The 15,110-nt window shown below is 38.4% G+C and overlaps 4 protein-coding genes across 5 annotated transcripts; 1 reads left to right on the plus strand and 3 right to left on the minus strand.

Annotated features, from left to right (window-relative positions):
- Window positions 1–1,143: 1,143 nt before the first annotated feature.
- Window positions 1,144–4,444, plus strand: PRK (phosphoribulokinase). The gene is made up of 5 exons (XM_007040709.3): window positions 1,144–1,972; window positions 2,632–2,716; window positions 2,801–2,885; window positions 3,599–3,843; window positions 3,956–4,444. The coding sequence occupies exons 1-5, from the start codon at window positions 1,404–1,406 to the stop codon at window positions 4,205–4,207; spliced, it is 1,236 nt and encodes a 411-aa protein (XP_007040771.1). The 5' UTR covers window positions 1,144–1,403; the 3' UTR covers window positions 4,208–4,444.
- Window positions 4,445–4,936: 492 nt separating this feature from the next.
- On the minus strand, window positions 4,937–7,355 carry BPC7 (basic pentacysteine 7). 2 transcript variants are annotated; one of them, XM_088804696.1, is made up of 3 exons: window positions 6,857–7,355; window positions 6,520–6,588; window positions 4,937–5,978 (listed from the first exon to the last, which is right to left on the minus strand). In XM_088804696.1, exons 2-3 carry the CDS (start codon window positions 6,560–6,562, stop codon window positions 5,239–5,241), a joined length of 783 nt encoding a protein of 260 aa, XP_088660822.1. In that variant the 5' UTR covers window positions 6,563–6,588; window positions 6,857–7,355; the 3' UTR covers window positions 4,937–5,238. The 2 variants fall into 2 exon arrangements, with proteins under 2 accessions (XP_088660822.1, XP_007040772.1); XM_007040710.3 differs by lacking the exon at window positions 6,520–6,588 and having other exon boundaries at window positions 6,857–7,349.
- Window positions 7,356–7,486: 131 nt separating this feature from the next.
- LOC18606859 (plastidal glycolate/glycerate translocator 1, chloroplastic) lies at window positions 7,487–10,943 on the minus strand. Its single transcript, XM_007040711.3, has 8 exons — window positions 10,520–10,943; window positions 10,094–10,409; window positions 9,144–9,405; window positions 8,907–9,022; window positions 8,626–8,735; window positions 8,247–8,424; window positions 7,920–8,049; window positions 7,487–7,814 (listed from the first exon to the last, which is right to left on the minus strand). Exons 1-8 carry the CDS (start codon window positions 10,862–10,864, stop codon window positions 7,664–7,666), a joined length of 1,608 nt encoding a protein of 535 aa, XP_007040773.2. The 5' UTR covers window positions 10,865–10,943; the 3' UTR covers window positions 7,487–7,663.
- A 511-nt stretch (window positions 10,944–11,454) lies between these two features.
- LOC18606860 (AMP-dependent synthetase and ligase family protein) lies at window positions 11,455–14,869 on the minus strand. The gene is made up of 6 exons (XM_007040713.3): window positions 13,656–14,869; window positions 13,198–13,387; window positions 12,497–12,642; window positions 12,325–12,392; window positions 11,822–11,924; window positions 11,455–11,726 (listed from the first exon to the last, which is right to left on the minus strand). Exons 1-6 carry the CDS (start codon window positions 14,718–14,720, stop codon window positions 11,613–11,615), a joined length of 1,686 nt encoding a protein of 561 aa, XP_007040775.3. The 5' UTR covers window positions 14,721–14,869; the 3' UTR covers window positions 11,455–11,612.
- Window positions 14,870–15,110: the final 241 nt, after the last annotated feature.

Genomic DNA, 15,110 nt, shown 5'->3' on the forward strand with positions numbered 1-15,110 from the left:
GAGACTTATTCTTAAAAGTACAACCAAAACAACTCCTGTCTGGTCTGATTCCTGCCGGAGCTACGAGGAAATATTTCACCACCAAACGACTTCATTTACTAAGCTCATGTGATGGTAGAGAGCACGATTAATTACAGTTTTATGCAGGAAAATGTATCAATATACAGAAACGACTTAAAAGTTGTGAATTCCATTACTCAAAACCTGAATCCTGCAACAGGTAGATAGTCAAATCTATATATGCTTAAAACATGAACAGGAACTAATCTAGCTAGTAGCAGATCTCAAAAGGTCTGCCTGGGTGAATTGTGTCCTCATGTCAAGAATTAATAGAGAAAATGTAGGACAAAAAGAATTGAAAATATGTATTCCTTTTTTTTTATACTAAAAACTTTGTTACATGAATTAAATTTAAAGTTAATCTACTCATTTTGCATATCAATTCAGAGATTCCAGGTATCAGTATTTAATTAGCACTCTTAATATGCCAACTTAGCTAACTTTCATGTGGAAATGGAGTCTTTCCTTTGGTTAGGTTTAAGGTTGGCGAATCTGCACATTCTAATGTATGCACACAGCATGCAACTGCTAAGACCCACAGTGCCACAAATGCTTTTTGCAAACCATAGGCTGTCGTTCTTCAAATTTCTTTGACCATTTTAGTGTTTTATTGTGGGCAGTGAGAGTAATATGAGATTTGCGGTAAATTAATACTCCCACAATTTCAGAGAGGAAGAGTCCAAAGATTGCATGGCACAGCCTCCATATCACCTCCATCACTCCACACCCCAAACCCCTCATCTTTAACCAGCCACCCCCTTCATGCCACGTGGCAGACAAATATCCAAACTGAAACAAATAACCACCAAGCTTCTCCATGCCCTGTGTTCTATCACATATCTTATGCCATCACCTCATCAACAATTCCAATCTTTTCTCATAAATTAGTCCAATATAGTATATAGATATCCGGTGCACTTCACTTTTGCTAAGGAAATGAATTTTTGAAATGACCCTTTTATCCACTGCCAATTGAACCAAGTCCATTTGAGTCCCTTTCATTCTCACCTTAATATCACCTCCAAACTTGTCCAAAACTAGGGGCAGTCACAGAAACCCATAAATTAAAGACACCTCAGCTTTCCATCACCAGAGCAATACTGTTTTCTTGCTTTACATACTGCCATCTGTTTTCTTCAATCTTTTCCTCTTCATTATTTGTGTTCCAAAATTTTCCTTGGAAATCAAAGGACAAGAATCCAAACTCGTTTTTGCTTGGTCTTAGAGGACCATCTAAACAATTTGCCAGGGCATCCCATTTCAGTAATCTCTCTCTGTCTCGAAGCTCTCTAAATTCCCCTTTCCGGGGCAGACAGAAGAGGAGAAAAAAAGAGAGCTAAGAAATGGCAGTCTGCACAGTATACACAACTCAATCTCTCAATTCGACATGTTCAATCTCCACACCAACGAAAACCCACTTGGGTTTTCACCAAAAGCAGGTGGTGTTCTACAGCACTGGCAAGAGAACTAGCAAAAGAGGTAGCAGCAGCAGCGGCGGCCCGTGTGTCATAACCTGCTCAGCTGTTGATTCACAAACAGTTGTGATTGGTCTGGCTGCAGACTCAGGATGTGGGAAGAGTACCTTCATGAGACGGCTAACAAGTGTGTTTGGTGGTGCAGCAGAGCCACCCAGGGGAGGCAACCCTGACTCGAACACACTCATCAGTGACATGACCACCGTGATTTGCTTGGATGATTATCATTCACTTGACAGAACTGGAAGGAAAGAGAAGGGAGTGACAGCACTTGACCCAAGAGCTAACAACTTTGACCTCATGTATGAGCAAGTTAAGGCTCTCAAGAGTGGTGTTGCTGTTGACAAGCCTATTTACAACCATGTTACTGGTCTCTTGGATCCTCCTGAGCTCATTAAGCCTCCTAAGATCCTTGTCATTGAAGGACTGCACCCCATGTAAGTCAAAAAACTAGAAACTAGAGCCATTCATTAATTCCTTCTTTCTCAGCCATACATCTGTTCATGAAACTTTGGAATTATCCTCCCTGCATGTTTTGGGCTGTTTTTGATGATAAACAGAAGATTCCATACGACTGATTTTGTTATTATGGGAAATAAGTTAAACTCCCCTTTTTCTCTGTTTCCTAACCCCAATGTCAAGTTAAATCAATTTTTCATTATAGAAAGCAAAGCCCCCATGCATTCCTCGATTAACGTCCAATTCTCAGCCAGTTGGGCTCAATTATAACTTTGGCCCATTGAAATTATTGGTTTTAACTTCTCGGCATAAGCTTTCGGCCTCTTCTATTTATTCTCAGGCCAGGTTTTCTTTTCTGACTCAAGATGGGAAAAGAAAAAGAGAATCAGAATTAGCAAAAAACAGATGCTAAGTATTGATATTGTATATTTGTTTTAGTATATCTTTTGGGCTTGGACTCAGTAACATTGGAGTTGGCCTTCCAATCCCTGCCAATTACGTTTGTGCTATTGCATATTACCACTTGTTTAATGTTTGTTTATCTCTATAGAATATTTAATACATTTTCATTCTTTTACTACAACAATTATTTCTGGGAATCACCCAACTTAAGCGACTGCTCTGTCCTAATGTATAGGTTCGATGAGCGTGTGAGGGATCTGTTGGACTTCAGTATCTATTTGGATATCAGCAATGAGGTCAAATTTGCATGGAAAATTCAGGTGACAAACCCTGTCGACTAATGTCAAAATGTTCTGGAAACCCAATGCCTGGATTTTGTTCTTACTTGGTTGAAAACATTGCAGAGGGACATGGCTGAAAGAGGGCATAGCCTTGAAAGCATTAAAGCTAGTATTGAAGCCAGGAAGCCCGATTTCGATGCCTTTATTGGTAAAAACACTACATAATCCCCAGTCAATATTCAATTTTATTTGCAAGAAATCCCATTTGTAGAATTTAATAGAAAATCCTAAGTTCTTGAGCTGCTGCAACCCTTAGCACCAGACCGACAATGGAAGAAGTATATAAACTTAGTAATTGCTACCTCGTCAGATTTTTTTTTGAAAGGCAGGAATATTATTGATCATAGTTTCTCACAAAGGAGAATAACAAAAGGCAAAGTCCCAGTAAGACTTGCAGAGAAACATGAAAGTCCTCAAGATCAAGAGCGAGAGACTTTATGACCCAAAACAAAACAAAAAGCAAAATTCCTAACCTTCTAAGTACATTCAATAAAACCCACAACATCATATCTGGCATAACCCAACCATAATCCTTTGAACAATTAATTCTGCAGCTAATATGAGAATAAGCCAAAATTGAAGCAGCCCACAGGGAGAAAAGTGGTTCGACCCCATAACCATAATTGTCACGTGGCCAAGTCAGAGAAGATCTTTTGGTTATAGCCGTCAAAGTAAGCACTGAAGTTTGAAGCCCTCAAAACAGCGTCACCAGCTTTTATGTGAGGCTAGAATCGATGTTTTATTCGTTCAGAAAAGTTAGACAATGACTATTTTATGTGACAATTTCTTGTTTTGTTACAATGGTGTCCCTGCAAATTTAAAGATGCGAGACATTAACCATTGTTGTGCTTGGTGGTGCAGATCCACAAAAGCAATATGCTGATGCAGTAATTGAAGTGCTGCCAACTCAGCTCATCCCAGGAGACAACGAGGGAAAGGTTTTGAGAGTGAGGCTGATAATGAAAGAAGGGGTGAAGCATTTCAGCCCGGTTTATCTGTTTGATGAAGGCTCAACCCTCTCATGGATACCATGCGGAAGGAAGCTCACTTGCTCTTACCCTGGCATCAAATTCCATTACGGCCCTGACACTTACTTTGGCAACGAGGTATGCATTTGATATATTATTTCTCAGTTATATCTTTAGTGAACTCAAGTTCCCAGACTTTGGGTTTAACTCTTTGAGGCCAATGTTTGTGTTTCTGTTGGCTTTTCTTTAGGTTTCTATTCTGGAGATGGACGGGCAATTTGACAGATTAGATGAACTCATTTACGTTGAAAGCCATTTGAGCAACATTTCTACCAAGTTCTATGGAGAAGTTACCCAGCAAATGTTGAAGCATGCTGATTTCCCTGGAAGTAACAACGGAACCGGCCTGTTCCAAACCATTGTTGGATTGAAGATAAGAGATCTGTATGAGCAAATCACCACAAGCAAAACTGCAACTCCACTAGAAGCAACAAAAGCCTAAAGAGCTGCCTTTGGGGTTCATAAAATTATATCCTCTTTTCAGTTTTCGCCTTTCCACTTCCTCCCTTCTTCACGTTTGACTCTTGAGCGTTAGGCTGTTCCTCTCATAAGAATTGAGTTATACTCTTTTGTATTTATTGTCTGTTGTAATTCTGTGGAGATATGTAATATGGAGAAACAAAAATCAGAGATCAAATTCAAGTTAAGAAGTTCATAGAAGACGAAGCTTTTGACATCATCTCTCCTCTTCTACGTCCCTATTGTTCGTACCATTGATGATGCTATAATCTTCAAAAAAAAAAAACCATTGATGATGCTATGACTCTTGGTTCTTTTCCCGAGTAAGAGGATTGGCCATAGAGCATGGCCATACTGTGACGTTTTCCTTGCATTTCTTGTAACCTTTGCTTACCTATCTCACCTCACCTATGCATTTATTTTCATCATAACCCCCCACACGAAGAAAAGTGAAGGTAAGAGTGCAATCCGTTTTATAAACTTTAAAGCAAGTTTGAATCGTCTGAGAAAACACGACAAGTTAAGTCTCTTCATGCAGTCCAGATAAGAGATCATCAAGGGCAAATGGAATTATGAATTATGGAAAGCCAGTGCTTGTGAGGATTCAGATGAAGAGAGAGAGAGATTCTAACAAACTAATAAACACATACGAGCTGCAACTAAGCAGGGAAGATGGTTTGCAACTTTGCATCCTTAACATGAAGAAAAACTGTTATGCCCAGTAACTGATTTCATTAACATACTTAACATGTAATGCAAGTACTAGCAAATACGGTGCGAAATAACATCCATGCAAATAACATTTAAAGTTATTTTTACAAACATCAGGCTTTCAAATGCAAAGTAGCACCCCCTTCTAAGTTTTAGGGAAAGAAAGAAAAACTATATTTACACTCCGACTTGTCAGCCCATTTCCAGGATATAGCACTAAACTACAATCAAACTAGAAAGCAGAGGAGTAATATATATTTGAAACTACTATATACATTACTCAACTACCAGCCATCTGCATCTCTATTTGATTGTAACAAACTTGTTTGTACCATGCCTAGCCCAGTGCTCCTTCAAGTCAACAGGATGAGAAAGATCATGACCTTCAGCCGCAAGTCTCAGAAGAAGTTTCAAATATGCTCCATTGCTCATTTTTCTCCCAGCCATGCGAGCACCAGGCCTGGTGGAACTCATGGGAAGAGGATATTCTGATATATTAATAGTACAACACGATGATTGCCAACCACCAGCACCCCACTTGTAGCACACTCTTGCAACACCTGTACATGAGCAAATGGGGGAAGGCACCCCAGAGAAATCGAAGTTTGTTCCATCAAGATCAATATTGAGATTCTTCTTCTCACGCTTGGCTTCTGGGATGACTGTTCCCTTAGCCTTCTTTGGAACTGAGGGTTTCTTCTTGGGCTGCTTTGGCCTCAGAACCTTGGATGCAATTTGATTAGAACCCTTCACAGACGGATTCTGTTTGCCTACCCTGGTGCTTTTACTCCCCAAATCATTGTTCTTCCCTGACTCAGTTGTGGGAGCAATGGAACGAATGGGAGCAACAACAAGACCAGGTTCATGGTGTATTTGAGTTCCTTGCAGAGAACTTAAGCCAGGTCTGGATGTGGGGATGTAATTTCCAGTATAAAACAAAGAAAAAGGTGAAACAGATGATCCAGTGTTGGTTTCAGGCATCATGTTCTTATTGGAATATGACCCCATCTTCATAGCTATTATTTGATTCTGCAGCGCAACATCTACAAAAACAAAATTCCAAACAAGATGCTAAATGATTTTCGAGCACTAAAAAATGAAAAAAATCCAAGCCTTTCTAAAGTCTTGCATATCCTTAAATGTTCTACTATCTATTATCTACTTTCTCCTTCATAGAAGATGCTGTATGTGCAGGCTCATGCAAAATGAAAATATCACCCTAGCAACGATCCCAATTCTTTGCTAAACAACAGAAACTGAGAAAAACTTGCATGCATAAACTTATACATCTTTTGAAAAGAGAGTGGAAAGTTCTGAAGGTATCAATAAGTATGGGAGAAAACCAGATCACAACCGCAGCTAAACAGATTGCAAGACAGAAAATTCATGTCAAGAGAGGGAACAAAAAAGTGAGAAACACCCTCCAAAGTCCAAGAAACTGAAGAAACAATAACAAATGCACACTACATCAGAATAAAGCTACCTCAAATTCTGTAAATAGCTACTATGGAGCAGAAGCAAACCATCAAGGTAAAGCATATGAAACAGGCTTTAGATAACTAATAAAAAAGATTCCATACAAACCCCAGTTCAAAACTGACGAGGAAAAGGCAAAAACAAACCACATTAAGATGAATGAAACCACCCAAAACCCTGAAACCAAAAACTATTACCCATTAATTAGAAAACCCCATTTGAGGAAAAGCATCAAAGAAACAACTGACAACAAATTGCATAAACCCATTTGTCAGCCTGAAAAATCAAAGGCCAAAAGACATCACATTTAGATAAAAAAAAAAAACCAAATTTTTTTAATTAGTAACCGACAACCATAAAGCAAGAAACTCAACTACAAAAGAATAAACTCTAAAAGCTGGAAAATCCATAAACTATTTAAGGTACAGGGTTAAAAGGAACTTACAAGCTTGGCAAGATCTAGCAGGAAAGTGGTTCTAGGCAAGTTTCTGTGCTGAAAAATCTAAGAAGAAGAAACATAGTAAGTAACTTGTTATCTGCAAAAGAAAGTTCCCACTTGTATGGTTAATGGTCTCAGTCTGACTGAGCAGTGAGCAGTAAGCGGAGAGCACCAAAAGCAGTGTAACCGTACTCGCTATCTTTTCTCTCTCTGCCTTTGGGTGTACAAAGAAATTGATAAAATATTCGTTTTCTAATTTATTGCACGAATTCTTTTCTCAATCTCAAGAGAGTGAGACTCCCCTTACGTTGGTAAGGGTTTCGTTTGTCTCCAAATACTCTCCCGCACTACATCCACATGTCTAACATTAACATAAGGGAGCTCAAGACTGTTCTGCCACTGGAAGACATTTGTGCCGTGTGAAGCATGATGGCATAGTCCTGTTTGTTCATTTCTCACGTTTATGATTTTCATTTTTTACTTCATTACATCCTTTAAGTTTTATAATTTAAGATTTATACTCAAATAATTCCTAATCCTTATTGATTTACTTAAATTAAACTCATAATTTTTTAAATTTTCTCTCTTTAAATGGTATCTTAAAGTAAGTTGAGAGAGCTATAAGGAGAACAGAGATTCAAACTTTGATCGTAAATCCTTTTAAGGTAGATTACAATCGTTAGGTTAAACTCCTTAATTGTTTAAAAATAAAAGAAAAGGGTTTTTTGGCTGTACAATAAGTTAATCTCGTGGAACAAATTTAGAGTTGTAACTGATATGCAATTGTTGCAGAGATTGTTAGAACTGATAGTTTCAGCCAATAACTGCGAGCAAGCTTTGCCTGATTGCTGGGACTGAGCAAAACAGTGAGCCAAATATACCCGTTAGACCATAAGCAATGGCACAAAACGGAAGGGCTTCAGGCTCCTTGGCCGACAATGCAGCTGTTCCCAATCCATGGGCACTGGAACAAGATATAAAAGAAAGTAAATTTTTAAGAATAGATGCATAATCAAGAACATGTTTGACAGACAACAAGTGCATAATCAAGGAAAATTGAGGTATATACCTAGATGCAGTCGCTATTCCTCGAGCAATAGGGTCACGGAAACGTAATTTGTCGAGCATTGCTTGCACAAAGTTTGCACCAATGAGACCGGTCACTACAACTGCAGCTGCTGTGAGAGATGAATTTGCACCTGCAAGCAATGTAGACAAGCTATCATATTGGCTGAACTTAATCAGATTAATATAGATATACAGGTTACAGATTGTAACATGATTCATCTCCATTTATGTGCTCCCTGTCAAAAATTATTCCTTCAGTTGTATCATACATGAACCAGAATATGAAGTTGCCAGCCATCTTCTGGAAAGTGTAGTACCAGTATCTTACCTTCGAAAAAGGAAACAATGGTGAGGGCTAATGCCACTGTTATACATCTCGGTAGAATTGAAACAGTCAGACTTGGTTCTAACCCAACAAGACGTCCGACAAGAGCAGTTGAATACAAAGAAAACAAACTCGAGATGATGATAGATATGAATATCTCAGCTGCATGTCTCTTAATAAGCTGTAAAAGTCAAGGGATGAATTAGGCAAAACCTGATGATGTATAATTGATACTAAGAATCTGCCATTAAGATGAATATATGATAACAGCAAAGTTGACCCTTGAGATAAAACTTATGCTTGGCTTTTTGATCATTGAAAGTGTGAAGGGCGGATCATGAAATCTGTCTCATTTTGTTGAATGTAAAGGGCAGGTAGTTACCTTTCTCTGTTTGAACATTGAGAAAGCAAACGAAAGAATAACAGAGCCCAAAAACCCCATGAGAATATCACCGGCTCCAGGATTGGATGACACTTTTGTAAGGTAACATCCTGCATACATTAAGTGCAAAATTATTTTTTACATACATTAACAGCCACATGGTATAAAGTGGAAATCTTACTACTGGATACCAAGAATTGCATATTTGAGGATGGGATGTAGATGTCCATATTGGTTTTTCTTTAACTAAATCATAAAAAAGATTCACTTTAAAATATTACCTAAAACTGCATCAACTCCCAACCGAGATATGTACCCAAAGGCCAATGCTGCCAGATCTGCAGACAGTGCACAGCAAATAATTGGATGAAAAACTTTTTTCACACCAGACGGCAACCTGAAAACAGGAAGAAATGAAAATTGGTAAAACTTTCAAGAAACAATACAAATATAGAAGTTTGTTATTTGGAAAAACTTTGTCCATATGAATTGCTCAAAAGAGGACAATGAGATTTTACCCAGAACCAACCATGTAGCCTAGCACGGTGGAGGCAAGTAGGAAGGGGAGGCATGTGCGGGCACTTGTCCCCAATGCTGTAGGATAAAATATTGCACTAACAAATGATACAAGAAAGATACCACTCCATGTCCAAAATTCTAAGGGAGAAAAAGGAGAAGGTTTTGCCATAGGCTCAGCATCTGTCATTTCTGTCTTCACAATTTTTCTCACAGCAATAGCTGTAAAACCCGCAACACAAAGTGAAGCTAACCAGCCTCCAGCTGCAGAGGAATTAAGAAGGAAGAAATGTTGTGACAGACATCAATAACAAATGCCAAAGCATGACAGTAGGTATGCATGAATAACTGATGAGTTTAGGATAAATAGGTATGCATGAATAACTGATGAGTCTACGATAAATTCAGAAGCTATTAGTGTATCATTCCAGAGCCAAAAAGTACAATTTCAGTGTGATGCTGACATTTATATCAAACAGAGACACCTATACATACATCCTAAACTTACAAAAGAAAAAGTTGAAACTTCCACTAGAAACATTCGTAAACCTTTCTCACAAAATGTTCAGAGGAAGGTTCCAGCCACCAGACAATTTCACTTTTTTTCATCCTAAAAGTCCAAACTTAAAATTCAACTTTCCACTACAAAACACGACTATCTATTCGATAAAGCTTAAAAGGAAGGTTCCAATGGTGATAAATCTTCTATTTTACATTTGGAAGCAACAAGGTCATGTGATTTCAAGGCATTTTTGTTCACAGCGTCTCTGATACTTTAAAGAGAACAGTAATTGTTCATGCACATAAACAAGGAGAGGTATAATGCACTTGAAGTAAAAGAAAACTAGTGAATTCAAAAGAATCAATGCCTCAGAAAAAGCCACCCTCAATAGAATTTATAATTGAAATAAATTAAAAAAAAAAAACCTTCATCAAGGCTAAAGTATAACACCTATGATGAAGCATATCTTGAGGCCTGAAGAAGCAGGAATATCTCTAACGGAAAGTGGCAGAACCACCAAAGCCGGAACATAAAACAATGGAAGCCATCTTTGTACGAACATGAGGGCTGGCTCAAAAAAGTTCATCAAGCTTGTAGCAGCAGCAGGGATAGCAGTATCAAGCATCACCAAAACAGAAAATATACAAAACATTCCAAATAGTGCACTGGGAAACTTTATAGCAGCAGCCACAAAAGCTTTCTTCAAGAATTTATCCATTGCCAGAACTATCCCAAGCGAAACAACCAAGTGCAATACCCCAAACACCTATATTAAATAAAATAAAATAAAATAAAAAGAACAACCCTTGATCAAATGTGATGAAGCATTTGATAAAGTTTTCCTTTTTATTAGAAAAAAAAAGAAAATTTACTTACTTTCTGAGAGATAGTGGAGGTGGAAATGTTACTACCGTCTGAAGCAGAGGATTTGACAGAAACTGTTCTGCTAGAGCTAGTTTCTTGAGGATCCATTTGCAAGAAGCTGGAGTTGGGTCCAAGAACTCTAACGGATACCAACGATTTATGGGGAGGACCGGAATGATTATGCTCATGTTTATATGCCTGTGGGTTTCCATTGAAAGCAACGTGCGTTAAATTTCTACGGATCCTGTGGAGGTTTGGCTTAAAAGTGAGACAAGTTAAGGAAGGGGATTTGGAATGATGGTGGTGAGTAGGAGACAGCGACAAATTTGTGGGTGTAGCCACCAAAGGAGCTGCCATTGAAAGAGCTAAAGAGTGACCAGAATTTCCAAGAAAGTTGCCATTTTCACCTTGCGAGGTGACTGGGCTATTTTCAAAAGTTTGTATGGACCTAAAATAACGTTGTCATCTAACAGGATCAGATTTTTTTTTTTGGGGGGTGGGTGGGGTTTGTGGGGGCCTATGGATAGTGGCATAGTGCCGCTTGGTAAATTTACAGAAAATAGCAACTTTAGCAAATTTACCTAAGAAATTCTTGGCTTTTTCGCAAATGTTATGTTCTCTAAAGATAGATTGATGATGCTTGGAAGATCTCTTGGCTAAGCACATCTTGTACCTAAACAATGGTAATCTAACGGTGGGAGTGGGAGTTTTCTTCCTGTTTGTGCTAGATTGTCAAGTTTTAAGATGTGCCTTCAGTTTTCTTCCCAATAGGTGGGAATCTGCCTGTTAACTTGCTTTCTATAATTGCACATTACATTACTTCAGATTAAGGAAAGGAAAATGCTAAACCGCATTAAAAATGGTGAACAATCTAAGTTGGTTAAAAAACCATGAAGAACAGCAACGACCTTCAAGCTTAGCACAGCAGGCAGAGCAGGCAGCAGAAGTATCTCAGGCAAAAGGTTATTAATAAAGCATTAACTAATTACATGAAATGTTTCAAGACTAATATGAGTTAGCAGCAGATAATTATCTTTACAGCTAAATGTCCTTGCTTGTTTGAAGTGAGGCTGCATAAAATCAGCCGCTGCCCCTATCAGAGATCTTAAAGTCTAGAACTTAAGAAGTTCCTAAGCTCTCTTCTTAGGGTCTTCCCTGCAGCAGACTTTGGTATTGATTTTGTAAACACCACCTTTCTTACTTTCTTATAAGGTGCAACCTGATATAAATAGAGAAGAAAACACATGGTAAGTGTTTGATAAACAGGGAGAGTATAAGAGTACGATATCCACAAAAAGTTAGGAACTTCCACACCTGCTTAGCCACGAAGTCCATGACAGCTCCCTGGGTCAGTGTGCTACCTTGCCTCCTCACCACAAATGCCACAGGAATCTCACCAGCTTCTTCATCAATGGCTCTAAAGCACTCAAAATCAATAAATATGAAGGTAAGTAGGGTGAATTAAAGCAATTGGATGAAATTCAACCCCATCATTCATATGGCTGAAAACAGTATCAGGTGCTAAAAGATGTATGGTAATGGTTGCAACTTGCAATAATTCATTCCATAGACAAGTTAATCAGGCATTAATCTACAATATAACCCTCCTTCACTTAGGTTTCCGGTCCGCACTTTGCGATTTATTGTTCCACATAGACATGGTGCTTCTTATTAGCTTCATTATGTTTAAGAAATCAGAGGCCAATGCTTAGCATTGGAGATTCATTTTATTCGGGAAGAAGTGTAAATAATTCTCTCCACAACATGTCAAATGTCCACCAGGAAAAATTTGAAACAGTTGGAAAAATAATACTTACGGAATTACAGCAGCGTCAAGTATCTCAGGATGGGAAATCAGGATGGCCTCTAAATCAGCAGGGGCAATCTGGTACCACAATAACATTACAAACACCATGCTAACGTGATTAGAGATCACTAGACTTTGTCTGGTCATAAAGTACTAAGATGACAGGGAAGAAAAAGTCATGCCTGATAGCCCTTGTATTTTATAATCTCTTTTAAGCGGTCAGATACATACATGTACCCATCTTCATCAAAACAAACAATGTCACCAGTGCGTAGCCAACCGTCTTTGTCAATTGTCATCCTGGTGGCCTCAACATTATTTAAGTATCCTGGGAAATTAAGAGAACCCTACCAAGTAAGCTACCCAACAATATTTTGGCTAGGAAAGTGTGTCATGCTTCAATTCATCCCTATGAAATTTGATATAGACATAAGAATTCAACAAGATGTCAATGTAATCCAAAATTTTAGGACGTTTCCATTTCTGAAAGACGTAAAACTGAATAGAAAGTCTTTTCCTGCTGCATGGACTACTTTAAACAAACTGCAAACATGTTTGTAAGTCTAACTGGACCACTGATCATGCAAATAAAGCACCCTACAAGTATAGAAAGAAACAGTTTAAATGTCACAACACTAGTCATATTCAAAGCGCCACAAAGATGAGGGTACACCATGCGGAATTCAGAAGTAAATTGGAGACGAGAAAAACAGGGCATAACACACCTTTGCATGACAGAATAATCTGACATCAGTCAAAACCAAAAGGAGGCCCTACTAGAAAACAGGGCATGGCACACCTTTTATCTCTTCTAACATGTAAGACACTAGCATTGACTGGATGGTGACAATAAAAGCATTTCGCGGAAAAGATGATTAATTACCTTGCATAATTCCAGGTCCTCTTAGCCAAAGCTCTCCATGACTGCCAGGAGGCAGAGAAGAGCCAGAATTCCAATCCACCACTTTGGCTTGCATGTTTGGAGCTAGAAGTCCTACTGAAGAATATTTATGATGTTTTTCATTGTTGAAGCCACGGTTTCCTACTGCAGTTGATTCAGTCATGCCATAACCCTGTCAATAGATATAATTCAAGCAAGCTTTGTAATTGCCCAAGAAATTTTACATATCAATCGAAAAAGAGCGTAAATTTATAAAATTCTACTCTGAACCATAGTTTCATGTCGAAATTCAACATTAGCATTCTCAGAGTCAGAGAAAGCAGTAACCTCTCGATCAACAAAAGCAGAAAGGTACAAAATCTAAATAGCTTATTATTGGAATGCAAGTTGTTACAGCATGATAACTTAAGAGGTCTATGTCAAAACTTAAGCCTTGGTACCTGAATGAAATCAACATGAGGGAGAGCCTGAACAAAGTCCTCTATCGCTTTCCCGCTCAAAGGAGCAGCACCGCAAGAAACCTGTTTCAAACTCTTCAAGCTATTTTCACAAACACCCTTGGCTCTCATTGCCAATGTTGTCAGTATAGGTGGAACAACTGGAAAGTGAGTAACTCCATATTTATCAATTACTTTCACCATTTCGGTGGCATTAAATCTCCTCATGACAACAATACTAGTCCCCAGTGATAACAATCCTACCACAAAGAGTGATAGTCCATAAATATGGAACATTGGTAGAACAGCTAAATACACATTCTTTGAACTTGAATACTCGTACTGTAAGGCCTCAAATCTTACAAAAAGCTCAACCATTGCTATAAAATTCCCATGTGTAAGGACAACTCCCTTACTAACACCGGTAGTACCTGATGAATACATTATTGCTGCAGTGTCTTGCTGCCTAATCACTGGCCTTGGTGCCTTATCAAATTGCCCCCCAATAAGCTTATGAAAAAGTAAAAAATCAGTCTTTTCTGAATCCAAGTTCAAGTTTTCTGGTACCCCAATTGCATGAACACCCAAGTTCTTAAGTTTGTCAACCTTGTCAAGTAGTGTAAAAGCAAAACGCACACTGGAATCAGCAATCTGTTTCTTGATCTCCAACATACTAGTTAGTGGATTCATGGTGGTAACAATTGCACCTAAATATAAAACACTCAAGAAAATAATGGGGAAGTGAACAGAATTTGGCAACAAAAGCAAGACCACATCACCTTGAGAAACACCCAGGTGGTGGAGACCAGAGGCCATTGACTGGATCAAAGGTAAAAGCTTTGTGTAAGACATTGAATACCCAGATGAGGAATCAATCAAAGCAGTGACCCCATCATGTTGGTGAGAGAAAATGAAGGAAACAATATCAAGAAAATGATCCGTGGGGAGGGATATAGAGGAATGCTTGCTGGAATAAATTCCTGTTTCTGGTGAATACCAGTCAGGAAAACGAGTTATCTTGGATTCTGAGGATTGGAAGCTGAAATGGGAGTTCAAGCTCGTTGCCATTGATGTAGAGTTTAGTTAAAAAAGAAAAAAAGACAGAGAAAGAAAAGTAGGAACTTGAAAAAGAAACGAAACAGAGGAGAGGCAGAGCAGAGGAGAAAAGGTTTTAGTTTTTTAGTTTGCACGTATGCGGCTCGTGCTGCGAAAGAAACGTTTATGGTTGCTTTTGTTTTTTTTAGTCACAAAGGAGTTGCTTTTAACGTCCTGCACCAGGGGGTAAGTATGGATGGTCCAGTGGTTCGGCTTGGGATCGCCGACCATGCATGTAAGGTTGGTCCTAAAAATTGTATATCTTAATTAGAAATTAATGTAAAGTTGACTTTGAATTTTATGATTTAATTAAATATAATAATGTTTCATTGTTATAATAATAAATTACAATCAAATGGTTAT

Source organism: Theobroma cacao, chromosome 3, assembly GCF_053813885.1.
Source record: "Theobroma cacao isolate CCN51 chromosome 3, ASM5381388v1, whole genome shotgun sequence".
In the NCBI taxonomy this organism is placed as follows: domain Eukaryota; kingdom Viridiplantae; phylum Streptophyta; class Magnoliopsida; order Malvales; family Malvaceae; genus Theobroma; species Theobroma cacao.

Coding starts and splice junctions, on each gene's coding strand:
- LOC18606860 (XM_007040713.3), bottom strand. CDS start 14,720: ATGGCAACGAGCTTGAACTCCCATTTCAGCTTCCAATCCTCAGAATCC. Junction 11,925..12,324: donor CTTGACGCTGCTGTAATTCC/GTAAGTATTATT, acceptor TGAGTGCTTTAG/AGCCATTGATGAAGAAGCTG. Junction 11,727..11,821: donor TGGACTTCGTGGCTAAGCAG/GTGTGGAAGTTC, acceptor TATTTATATCAG/GTTGCACCTTATAAGAAAGT.
- BPC7 (XM_088804696.1), bottom strand. CDS start 6,562: ATGTGGTTTGTTTTTGCCTTTTCCTCGTCAGTTTTGAACTGGG. Junction 5,979..6,519: donor CTCGTCAGTTTTGAACTGGG/GTTTGTATGGAA, acceptor TTGTTTTTGTAG/ATGTTGCGCTGCAGAATCAA.
- LOC18606859 (XM_007040711.3), bottom strand. CDS start 10,864: ATGGCAGCTCCTTTGGTGGCTACACCCACAAATTTGTCGCTGTCTCCT. Junction 9,023..9,143: donor GGCTACATGGTTGGTTCTGG/GTAAAATCTCAT, acceptor TCCTGTTTTCAG/GTTGCCGTCTGGTGTGAAAA. Junction 8,425..8,625: donor CAATGTTCAAACAGAGAAAG/GTAACTACCTGC, acceptor TGACTTTTACAG/CTTATTAAGAGACATGCAGC.
- PRK (XM_007040709.3), top strand. CDS start 1,404: ATGGCAGTCTGCACAGTATACACAACTCAATCTCTCAATTCGACATGT. Junction 1,973..2,631: donor ATTGAAGGACTGCACCCCAT/GTAAGTCAAAAA, acceptor CCTAATGTATAG/GTTCGATGAGCGTGTGAGGG. Junction 2,717..2,800: donor AATTTGCATGGAAAATTCAG/GTGACAAACCCT, acceptor AAAACATTGCAG/AGGGACATGGCTGAAAGAGG.